General features: G+C 39.9%; 1 protein-coding gene across 1 annotated transcript; it reads left to right on the forward strand.

The window, feature by feature from the left end:
- The first annotated feature begins 5,189 nt into the window (after positions 1-5,189).
- On the forward strand, positions 5,190-6,497 carry LOC129946768 (mitochondrial 2-oxoglutarate/malate carrier protein-like). Its single transcript, XM_056057084.1, has one exon. The coding sequence runs from the start codon at positions 5,387-5,389 to the stop codon at positions 6,368-6,370; it is 984 nt and encodes a 327-aa protein (XP_055913059.1). The 5' UTR covers positions 5,190-5,386; the 3' UTR covers positions 6,371-6,497.
- Positions 6,498-12,911: the final 6,414 nt, after the last annotated feature.

Raw genomic sequence — 12,911 nt, forward strand, 5'->3', positions numbered from 1 at the left:
GACCTACTTATCTTTCGGGCTTAACTTTTGTGGGGAAATTTGTAAAATTCATGATTGTAGAGTCTCCAGAATCGTCGTTCTTCACCTACTGAGCTAAGAGTTCGGAGAGGGCTTTTACTAAGAACTTAAAGTCTGATCCTTAGTGCACTATAGTCTCATAAAAATTGCTCAACCTCTAGATCATCATGTTGTCGGGTCTTGTAATCAGTTCATTTCAGTCTTGTTGAAGGCCTTCTAATTCGATTTTTTGTACTGGACGAGGAACCAACCTGATCATCTTAGCCCTACCTTTTAAAGAGTTGTTTCTATGCTATTGTCACTCTTAGGTATTGTGTAGTAATGTTTTAAAAAATCAAATACATGATGCTTTGCCTCTAAGCTTCCCTTTTAGTATTTATGTGTGAAGCACATTCTATTAATCAACCTACAATTTAGACGTTTCATTCGTGATAATAAACGGCTTTTAGTATTTTTGTGTACCACAACCATTTTTTTGTTTTTATTTGATTCGTCCTACGTGCACTCCTGCAAGAGAAAATCGTATTTGAGTCAACTCCCAATATTTTGAAAAGACCTATAACCGAAACTTTTGAATCAGTTCAAGCTGATGTTTCATGTCTTTCGTTGTTTTACCGATATTTTTGTCGAAATAGCCGATTGCATTTCGGCCCTTAAACAATTCTATCGTAATACTCAGACATCACACTTTCAAGAATGCCCTCATCAGTTTACTCCTAAGCTCGATTTTGAACCTACAGTTAAATAATTAAATATTCTTATAGCCCTCTCATTTTGTTTACCTCCAAATTAAGAAATGTTTTAGTTTTCACGGTATAACACATTCTTCGAAACCTATTTTTATGAATGTGCAGTTTAGAAGCTTACCTAGATTTCCAGCTTCTGAATGTTTCCAATATCTTCAAGAACCATTGTCTCTGGCCTGTTCCGTCTAGAGACTTATTTGATTGCATTTCATAGAAAATAAACCAAGCGGACAGAAATATATTCGCGCTCGTCAGAACTTATTACACTAGTTCCTATGCAGCATATCTGACTGCTTGAAAGACGGCTTAAATATTATATTTCCGTTAATTTTCTATTGTGTGCTTATTTTGCGTACTACTTGTGCTAATGTCTGCATTTAAAGGGTGTTTTTTACGTGCGATTTTCAAGAAGAAACAAAATGCATATAGATAATTTAATTGTATGTTTTACTATTACATTTCATGAATGATTTCGGATAAGTATCCAGCACCTCGGCAGGCTTGAAGGAATTAACATCAACTTTTTGCATCAATTGGGGGCGTTTGTCAGCAAAAACGAGCCAAATATTCTCTTCCAAGAGGTCAACGACTTATCTGCGTGAACAATGGACTTCACATAACCCTGACAAAAATAAAACTAGTCCAGCGGTTTATAAAACAATAAATGGTATTGGGGGTAACGCTACAGGTCCACGACGCTGTAATGTGTTCACCAAAAGATTCCTTCAATATATTGATTGTTCCATTGGCTACATGGCATGTCGCGCAAACCAAACCATTATTTCGATAATAAATGTATGCAAGTGGAAAAAGTAAGTCAGTTCATTATTAAATGGCAAATTAGCCAAGTGACATCTGTTAAAAAGATAAACCCCAACAAAAGTATTAGCAGATTTAAAACCACACTTCTAAAAACACACCCGTTACTTTATAAAAATAATTTCTTCAAAAGCACTCTTCAAACAAGCTTTCGATTTCTAAGGCCCGAAACGCACACACACCATAAAAGCTCACCAAAAACTTTCTCTGTCATCTCTCTATCTATTTTCTGACATAACTGAAACCTGTTGGCAAAAGGTAATTTGGGTCGGAAAAGTCTCACATCCCACAGTACCTACCAAGTCACAGAAGACAGAACCAATATCCCCGAAACTAGGGTCCACACCGCAGTCGTTGTTCCCATTTAAATTCTAACAACAGACTTGATCTAGAATGACCAATCAAATTAACAACCAAGCAATATAGCAATTTACTTACTTACATACTTAAGGTGGCGCTACAGTTCGGGCGGACCTGGGCCTCAATCAACATGCGTCTCCAGCCTGCTCGGTCCCTAGCTAGCTGTCTCCAGTTTCGGTCGCCAAATTGGTTGAAGTCTTCTCCCACCTGGGTGCGCCACCTGAGTCGCGGTCTTCCTCTACTGCGCCGTCCCTCGGGATTGGATTCGAAGACCTTCCAGGCTGGACCTTTGATGTCCATCCGCTCTACATGACCTAGCCATCTAAGCCGTTGGACTTTAATTCTGCTAGGTCAGGGTCGCTGTACAGCCCGTACAGTTCGTCGTTATATCTTTTCCTTCATTCTCCATCTATGCGTACGGGACCAAAAATCACCCGTAGAATTTTTCTCCCGAAACATCCTAAGACGGTCTCATCTTTCTTTGACAGGGTCCAGGCCTCAGCGCTATAAATGAGAACCGGAATGATGAGTGCCTTATAGATAGTGATTTTAGATGCTCGAGAGAGGACTTTACTTCTCAATTGCCTTCTAAGTCCAAAGAAGCAACGATTTGCAAGAGTTATTCTTCGTTTGATTTCAGTGCTAATGTCGTTGTCTGTGTTAATGGCGGTGCCTAGGTAGACAAAGTCCTTAACTACCTCAAAGTTATAGCTGTACATGGTGACGTTTTGTCCAAGACGTCGTTGTTCAGTGTTCTTTTTTGATGACAGCATATACTTGGTCTTGCCCTAATTGACCACTAAACCCATCTTCTTCGCTTCCGTCGTAATGCTCAAGAACTCTCCACTGACATCACGCTTTGATCTTCCAATTATGTCAATATCATCTGCGTATCCGAGTAATTGGATGGAACTTTGGAAGACTGTGCCTCTAGTGTTGATTCTTTCCAAAACGATGTTGAAGAAGTCGCATGACAGTGCATCGCATTGTCTTAAACCTTTTTTGACATCAAATGCATCGGTAAGATCTTTTCCGACCTTGATAGAACAGCGTACTTTCGTCATTCTGCACAAACGGATAAGTTTGACAGGGATGCCAAAACTAGACATTGCTTGGTAGAGCTCTTCCTTATAGATGCTGTCATACGCGGCTTTAAAATCGATAAAGAAATGGTGGGTATCGATTTGAAGCTCCTGGGTTTTTTCCAAGATCTGCCGTAGTGTGAATATTTGGTCGATAGTGGACTTTCCTGGTCTGAAGCCACACTGATAAGGACCAATCAGGTTGTTGACGAATGGCTTCAGACGTTCACATAATACGGCAGATAGGATCTTATACGCAATGTTAAGAAGACTGAAGCCTCTGTAGTTGGCGCAGTTTAGAGGGTCTCCTTTCTTATGTATCGGGCAAACTATGCTGAGATTCCACTCATCGGGCATGCTTTCATCCGACCATATTCTGCAGATGAGTTGGTGCATACTCCTTACCAAGTCATCGCCTGCTGCTTTGAATAGTTCGGCAGCGATGCCGTCAGCTCCTGACTTAAGTTTGGATATAGCTATCTTCACTTCGTCAAGGTCGGGTAGGCGGAATTGTTGATCTGCGTCGCCGATGTTGAGTGGTTCTATCTCCCTTACAGTGAAATTCGGTTCGTCATCGCCGTTATATAATTTGGAGAAGTGATCTTTCCATATTCTCAGCATCGACTGCGGTTCTTCTACGATGTTCCCCTGATCGTCTTTACAGGCTTCGGTTCGTGGCTGGTACCCTTGGGAGGTTTTTTTTACCTTTTGGTAAAATTTACGAACCTCATTCCTGTTGTGACATCCCTACATCCCTATCTCCTCGATCGCGCGCTTCTCATGCTCTCTTTTTTTCCATCTAAGAAGCCGGTGTTCCTCTCTCCTCTTCTGCTCGTAGAGCTAGCGAGCAGCTCTAGTCCTTTGGGCAGCGCCGTTTTGTATGCCTCTTGTTTCGCTGCGTGCGCTTGCCGGCATTCGTCTTCAAACCAGGGGTTTCGCTGTGGTGGCCGTGTGAAACCTAGCACTTCAGAGGCGGCATCTCTGGTGGCTGAAAGGCAATGTTGCCACTGGTTTTCAATGTTTAATGCAGGAAGCATAGGACTCCTTAAGAGGTTATTAGAGACTCGATCGGAAAAGGACATGGCAGTCTCTTGCGATTGTAGCCGTCTAACGTCGAATCTTCTCACAGTACTTCCTTGTTTTGGCTTGGATCTTGGCTACAACGAGGTAGTGGTCCGAGTCAATGTTGGCCTCTGGGAATGTTCGGATATCCTGTATACTATAGAGAAGGGTCGTGCGTCGATCGCAATGTGGTCAATCTGGTTGACTGTTGATTAATCAGGAGATTTCCATGTCCCCTTGTGGATATTGAGATTTGTGAACTGCGTACTAGCTACCAGAACGTCTCGCCCCGCAGCGAAATCGATCAGCCTAAATCCGCTGAAGGTGGTGTCGTACAGGCTAGTTTGGCATTAAAATATCTTAAGACAATTTTAATGTCATAGCCAGGGCACTGATCATATGTCTTGTCCAAGAGCTCGAAGAATATGTCTTTGGTGCCTTCATCTTTCTCCTCTGTTGGGGCATGCGCGCATATTATCCTTTTGTTGGCGAATTTAGCCTTGATGCGGATTGTCGTGATGCGCTCGCTCACACTGTTGAAACTTAAGACTTTCGAAGTTCGTTCTCCTTATTTCGTTTGTGTCGGTTGTCAGCACTGAATCCGTCCGTGTTCGAGGCTTGTTAGTCCTTATCAACTAAGGTATTTTTTACGTAGCCAGGAAGTCACCCCGAAGGCACAATCCCCAAGCAGATCCTTAGTATAACTATAAGGACGGCGAGCCGGATAAACTGCTCCTTACAGTCCTGAAAATGTCGAAAAAGCCTTATAAGGTGTTCACTAAGTAGTTCAACCTTACTGGAACTTTAGACGCCACCATTGATTCCATCTCGAGAATTCGTCCGATGCCGCCTGGATAAGGAGAGGTGCCTTAGTGGAAACACCTCTCCCTCTCTCCCTCTTTTGCAGCCCCCAACTACTTTCCACTAGGGTTGGAACCCAATCTTCAGTAATGGTACTAGGCACCCGATGTTCACCAAGGGGAGGTGAGAGTAGGAGTTGATAGACAGAGGTGGATTTTGAGAAAAACCTGTGGACGCTTGTGTCCTCTTGAATGCGCCTGTCTACAATTTAAACATATAGCAATTTACTTCGATTAAATATTAGCATAAAACAATAAGCTATTAAGTAGTCTACGGAGCACAAATCAATTGTTTTTGAAACATCAAATTTATAGTAAAAAGATATAACGAAACGAGAGTGACAGACAGACAGCTGATCTATCGTCTTATTTTTACTTACCTCCTTTTCAAAGTCATTGAAGTCAACTCTTTTCTAGAACAAGTGCAATATCTTAGAGAATGCCGAAACCTAGCGCAGCTCCCGCTCCCGCTGCTGCTCCCGCTCCCGCTGCTGCTCCAGCTCCCGCTGCTAAACGAATCCCCCTTGGAATGAAATTCATTTTAGGCGGAGCAGCTGGAATGGGGGCAACATGTATAGTTCAACCTCTTGACCTTGTTAAGACGAGAATGCAAATCTCGGGCGTTGGAGGAGCTGCCAAGGAATACAAGAACTCAATTGATTGTCTGACAAAGGTAATTACCAATGAAGGACCTCTGGCCATTTACAAAGGAATCGGAGCTGGGCTTCTCAGGCAAGCTACTTACACAACCAGCCGGCTCGGAGTGTACACATATTTGAACGATTTCTACAAGGTCAAATTCAACGAAAAACCAACTCTGCTAGTTTACTTGGCTATGGGAGTGGTTGCTGGTGCCTGTGGTGCCTTCATTGGAACCCCATTCGAAGTAGCTCTGATCCGGATGACAGCCGATGGCCGATTGCCTGTGGAGCGACGACGAAACTATAAAAATGTAGCCAATGCCTTGTCACGAATTGTGAAAGAAGAGGGCGTCACAACTCTTTGGCGTGGATGCATGCCGACAATGAGCAGAGCAATGGTTGTCAATATGGCCCAGTTGGCATCTTATTCACAGGCCAAGAGCATGTTCAAGAAATACGAAATGAAGGAAGGTCTTCGGTTGCATTTCGTGGCGGCAATGATGTCGGGATTCATAACGACAATTGCATCTATGCACGTGGACATAGCCAAGACCCGGGTCCAGAACATGACATATATAGACGGAAAACCCGAATACAAAGGAGCAATCGATGTTATGGGAAGAATCGCCCGCCAAGAAGGTATTCTCGCCTTGTGGAAGGGCTTCACACCAACCTACTGCCGTCTGGGGCCACACACAGTCTTGGTACTCGTCTTTTTGGAGAAGCTAAATAAATTATATTTTAAGCACGTTCTCGGAACAAGTAGCGGATCGGGCCTTTAAAGGTGCAAAGTGTACCAACGACGGAGAGACGAAAATAATATTGCATTTAGATGATGAATATAATTTTAAATAAGACGAATAAAATAATTGTACAGTAGAATTATAAATTATGAATTATGATATACAACCTTTTTTTGTTTTCCCAATCCAAACGAATTATATTTGTAGATTTTCACATGCAATACGTTTCGAAGCGTCTTTGTGAATTTTACCAGTTTAGAAGCATACCTAGATTTCCAGCCTTTAAATGTTTCCAATATCTACAAGAACCATTGTCTCTGGTCAATGTTCAAGTCTTGTGTGCTTATTTTGCGTACTATTTGTGCTTAAGTCTGCATTTAAAGGGTGTCTTTTACGTGCGATTTTCAAGAAGAAACAAAATGCATTTACATAATTTAATTGTATGTTTTACTATTACTTTTCATGAATGATTTCGGATAAGTACCCGGCACCGCGGCTGGCTTGAAGGAATTAACGTCAACTTTTTGCATCAATTGGGGGCGTTTGTCAGCAAAAACGAGCCAAATATTCTCTTCCAAGAGGTCAACGACTTATCTGCGTGAACAATGGACTTCACATAACCCTGACAAAAATAAAACTAGTCCAGTGGTTTATAAAACAATAAATGGTATTGGGGGTAACGCTACAGGTCCACGACGCTGTAATGTGTTCACCAAAAGATTCCTTCAATATATTGATTGTTCCATTGGCTACATGGCATGTCGCGCAAACCAAACCATTATTTCGATAATAAATGTATGCAAGTGGAAAAAGGAAGTCAGTTCATTATTAAATGGCAAATTAGCCCAAGAATAAATCAAGTGACATCTGTTAAAAAGATAAACCCCAACAAAAGTATTAGCAGATTTAAAACCACACTTCTAAAAACACGCCCGTTACTTTATAAAAATAATTTATTCAAAAGCACTCTTCGATTTCTAAAGCCCGAAACGCACACACACCATAAAAGCTCACCAAAAGATTTTAAAAAAATCGCAAGGCAGCGCATCGCCTTGTCTACAACCTTTTCTGACAACATAAGGTTCCGTTAAGTTGTTTGCAACCTTTATGGAGCAGCGTGAATTCTGCATGGTCATCCTGCACAAATGGACGAGTTTGGCAGAGATGCCAAAACTAGATATGGCTCTATACAGCTCTTCCCTGTAGATACTGTCATATGCGGCATTGAAATCGATGAAAAGATGGTGGGTGTTGATTTGATGTTCTTGGGTTTTTTTCCAGGATCTGCCGTAATGTGAATATTTGATCAACTGTGGACTTTTCTGGTCTAAGACTACACTGATAAGGACCTATCAGGTTGTTGACGATTGGCTTTAGACGTTTACATATTACGGCAGAGAAGATTTTATAGACGATTTTAAAGGATCGGGCAAACAATACTGAGGTTCCATTTATCGGGCATGCTTTCTTCCGACCATATCTTACAGATAAGTTGGTGCATGCTCCTAACCAACATATCTCCAGCTGCTTTAAAGAGCATTCAAGCCATCCGCTCCAGCAGCTTTATTAGACTTCAGCTTAGATATGGTAATCTTTACTTCGTCTAAGTCGGGAGGACGGCATTGTTGGCTTTCGTCGTCTATGTTGAATGGATCATCCTGCCTGACAGCGGAATTTGGTTCGTCGTCACCGTTATACAGTCTGCAGAAGTGGTCCTTCCATATCCTCAGCATTGACTGTGGTTCCACTATGATGTTTCCTCTTTCGTCTTTGCAGCCTTTGGTTCTAGGTTTATGTACCTGTGAATTTCGTTTTACCTGTTCATAAAACTTTCGAACTTCATTCCTGCTTCTAAACCTCTCAACATCTTCGACCGCACGCTTCTCATGCGCTCTCTTTTTTCTTCTGAGAAGTCGGTGTTCCTCTTGCCTTTTCTGCTCATAGAGCTCATGAGCAGCTCTCGTCCTTTTATGCAATTTAATTCCCATACTATTTACAAACTTTAAATAATGCAATCATGAAAAGCAGTTAAAGACTTTAAATAAAAAGAATGCAATCTCTTTTTACTGCTTGCAGTCTTTGAAGCCTTTAAAAAGTTTTTTACATTCTTAAAGTAGCCATTTAAACGTATTGAAATCGTTTTAATACTTTCAAGTCTTATTACTAATTGAAACTTCTCACAGCTTATGAAAGCTTTTCGACTACTGTGAAGCAGCGGTTGGAAGTTATAAATTTCAACAAATTTTTAGATCAGTTTGTCCTGCTCGGACACCAATATTTTACTTCTATGGGTGATTTTAATTTACCACACATTGACTAGATTCCATCCGAAGACTAATCCTGCCTTGAAGCCTCTCTTTCTTCTTCACAATTGGAACTATTTCTTTTCGATAAAATCCTTCTTACTGACTTACAGAAAACAAGCTGTATTAAACACTCTAAACATTGAATTCTTGATTTAGTATTTTCTTCTGACGCTTTAGCATGCTTGTTATAGAATCTAGATCAGGAATTACTAATATTGATAAATATCACCCCCCTCCATTGGACATTTTTCTTGACTTGAGTAATCACCTTACTGAACACAGTAATTCCTTTGATTGCTTATACAATTTTGACTGATACTTTAGCATTTTCTTATATTGACGAAGTAGTTTCAAATTTTTATAAGATCCTTAATAATTGTTAAGAAAAAAATGTACCTTTAAAGAAATCAAGAAATGCAAACTTTAGCTAACCTTGCTACACGAAAGTATTGCGTTTACTGCGTAGCAAAAGAAATAAGGCATCGAAAATGTATCTCAAAACTCTGTCTCCAACCAACTTCTCTTTTTATGTTGAACTCTTTAAACAATTTAAGTCTCTTTCTAATTTTGTGTATGCTATTTATGTTACTGATATGGGCACCTACTAAAAAATCAGATGGCTTTCCGCAGTTAACTTCACTTATAAGAACCTTTCATTAGATAAAACTGTTAAATCTGTAACGTTTTCGCAACAAATTTCCGTGAGTCATTTGGTAATAGCCCTGAAGAAGTTGATGAAGTATATTTTCATAATCTTCACACGTTTTCGAAAACTAGCTGTAGTCACATACCTGTGCTACAGAGTACCGTCCTTGATCTTTTATTCGCGATGAATGATGACTGCTCAGCCGGTCCCAATAGTACTAAAAAGTGTAGTAATGCTTTAGTTGAACCCCTTACGATCTTATTTAACCTTTCTCAAAAAACAGGCAAATTTCCCAGCATATGGAAGAAGTCATTTCAAACACCAATTTTTAAGGAAGAAAACAAGGCGGATATATCAAACTACAGGCCAATTGCAAAGCTTTCTTGCATTCCTAAATTATTTGAACAAGTTGTTTGTGAAAGTTTATCACTTTTTAGTAAAAATATCATTTGCGAACAGCAACATGATTTTGTGAAAAAAGATCAACCGTTACTAATCTTCTCACATTCTCAAACATATGTTCAAACGCTTTAGAACTTGAAAGTTGACTGTGTATACACTGACTTTTCTAAAGCTTTTGACCAACTTAGCCACGGAATTATTTTATTTAAACTTAAGGCTCTTGGTTTTCCACCATTTTTCTTAGTTTGGATTAAATCATACCTTGAAAACAGATCCTATGAGGTAAAATTTAGAAATTGCCATTCTGAACCTTTTGTTGCTCAATCTGGTGTTCCCCAGGGAAGCCATCTTGGCCCTTTTCTATTCATGTCTACGCTTAAGTGAAGTTCTCATTTTTGCTGATGACATGAAAATTTTTATGAGAAGAATGAAGCTTTAAGTCGAATGAGCATTTTTTGTAACTTAAACTGTCCGTCGATATATTTAAATTTAAATAGGGTGGGAAACGTCTTTATTTTGTTGGTACTGTAATAATTCATGTTAAATGTTAATAACTATTGGTTTTGTATTTTGTGCGTGTGTTAGGCTTTAATTGTTTTATTTTCTTACATGCACTTATGATGAGCCTCTGATCGTAGTTTGTCACTTGCTATAAGCTAACTACTTTCTGAAAATTCTGAAGTGTCAAAAGAATCTTCACTTCTGTTTTGGCAACATTTTGATCGAAGTGGCAATTTAAAGAGAAGTCTTCAAATTGTAATAAAATAAGACTTTAAATCAGTAAAAAGACTAATACATTGAAAAGACTTTTGAAGAACTTCTGAGACTCCAATAATTCCAAAAAGAATGCATTCTTTTGATTTAAATTCTTCAGAAGGTTTTTAAATAAAATACTGCAAAATCGACTAGGACTTTAGTTTGAAAAGTCACAGTACTGATGTTAAATCAAGACTTTAAAGAGTCTTTCAATACAATTGACTAAAATATTAAAAAGGCTGCATTCATTTACAGGGCTGAATCAAATAGTGTCAAATGGTACCAATCAATTGATTGCAGACAAAAATGATTGTAACCTTTTTTTGTCAAATTCAAGTTTTAAAGTGAATTCACTGAACGTAGTCATCAAAATTTGCATTGTTTTGGAAGCCTGTAACTCGCTTACATAAATTCAAGGTAAGGTTAGGTTAAAGTGGCTGCGAATTCAGAATCCACACACTAAGGCCAAAAGAAACCATTTTGAGCTTTTTATAAAGCGAAGGAGATATTTGATATCCCTTTTTAGCTAGTTCACTGGGATTATCAAAAGAGTGTTCTCCCAGATGAAGTTTGCGTCTTAGTGAAAGATCAGGCAAAGTTCAGAGTTGGTGAGAGATTATTTCCTCTCCTTCCTCGTCCATACAGCTCCTGCAGAAGTCATTTGAGGCTACACCAAGTCGTATTTCGTGTCTACCTATAGGACAGTGTCCCGTAAGGAAACTTATTAGGGAGCTAATATGAAGTCTTGTTTGAGATAACAAGGCTTTTGAGCGCTTTAGGTCCAGTGAAGGCCATTTGAGTTTTATGGCTGCGCGTATTGGTAAATTGTACCACCTAGAATTTGCTATCGCGAAAGCTGTTTCTTTTAGCAGAAGTTTACATGTAGCTATCGTATTCCCTTTCGGGTGAAATAGGTATGACGGTTCCATTTTTAGCGAGTTCATCGGCTCTACAATTTTCTGTGATGTCTCTGTGGCCCGGCACCCAACAGAGGTGAATGTTAAATTGCTGCGCCATCTCCATAAGAGACAATGTACAATCGAGGGCCACTTGAGATTTGGTTGAGACCATCAAGAGACCTAATAGCAGCCTGGCTGTCAGAGAAGATGCGGATATCAGAAGTTGATATGACGTTTTCTCTTAGCCAGGAGAGAACCTCTTCGATCGCTAAAATTTCCGCTTGGAAGACGCTACAATGATTAGGGAGGAGGAGTGAGATACTTAGATTAAGCTTATCTGAGTACACACCACTACCAACTCTCTCATTGTCTTGGATTCATATCTATAAAAATGGATGCTTTTGTCATCCAGGAGTTTTTTGTCTTCCTATTCATCTCTGGATGGAATGGATACCTGGAAGTTTTTTCCAAATTGGGGTTTTGGAATAGTGTAGTCTATGTTCTTTGGTATAGAACCAAAGCGGTTCAAAATGATCGAGTGTCCCACATTGTTGTTGGTCCATGTAGATAAGGCGTTGAGTCTTATAGCTGTACTCGCCGATTTGCTGAATATGTCGAGGGGTGTCAGATGAAGGAGAGTGTCTAAAGCTGCTGAAGGTGTGGTTCTTAATGCCCCACTTATGCAGAGACAAAAGTATTGGTCGGATGACTGATGTCTATAGCCAAAAGGTTATGCGAGGCTGAAAACCCCATTTGCTTCCTATGGCTTTCTTGCAAAAGGAAAGAGTTACTGTAGCATTTTTAACTCTGTCCTGAATATTAGGTTTCCAACTTAATTTTTTGTCCAATATCAGACAAAGATATTTGGCTTCATTGGTAAAAATTAGTGGTACACCTTTTATTGAAGTAGGTACAATTACTGGGATCTTGTTTTTCCGTGTAAAAAGGACTAGGTCTGTTTTTTGAGGATTAATACTAAGTCCGCATTGATCAGCCCATCTAGTGAGCGTATTGAGTGCGTTTTAGAGGAGGTCTCTCAGTGTATTAAGATGTTCTCCTGTGACGGCGATAGCAACATCAAGGGATATTATTAGTTCGTTTACCACTATGGACAGGGACAGAACACCACTATGTGGAGTGCCTCTACCGAAAAATACGAGTTGATGATCCTGCTTTATAGCATTAGATTACGTATGTACAGTACATTGATATCAATCAATCGTTCCAGAGTTTTGAGAATGAATGATGGTAGGCTAATAGGTCTAAGATCTTTAGGGTTGGCATGCGAGCATTTGCTTGCCTTGCCAATCGCAGAGGTATATAGACCAGATCTAGACAACTTTTAAACATCATCTCCTGGAGATTTATAAGGTTCGAATCTATTCAGAGTCCATTTCACTTTCTCTTTTGTAACAAGACCTTGAGGAAAAGTTAAGTTAATGCCCGATCCAGGACGGTTTGTTGCATTAACGGATTTTGAGCTGTCTGGGAAGTGGGTGTCTAGTAGCAAGTTTAGCGTTTCTTCGCCAGAGTAAGTCCATGTACCATCCGAGTTTTTAAGACAACTAGGA

This window comes from Eupeodes corollae, chromosome 2, assembly GCF_945859685.1.
Source record: "Eupeodes corollae chromosome 2, idEupCoro1.1, whole genome shotgun sequence".
Taxonomy (NCBI): domain Eukaryota; kingdom Metazoa; phylum Arthropoda; class Insecta; order Diptera; family Syrphidae; genus Eupeodes; species Eupeodes corollae.

Excerpts from the sequence above, each read along its gene's own strand:
- LOC129946768 (XM_056057084.1), top strand. The coding sequence starts at position 5,387 with ATGCCGAAACCTAGCGCAGCTCCCGCTCCCGCTGCTGCTCCCGCTCCC.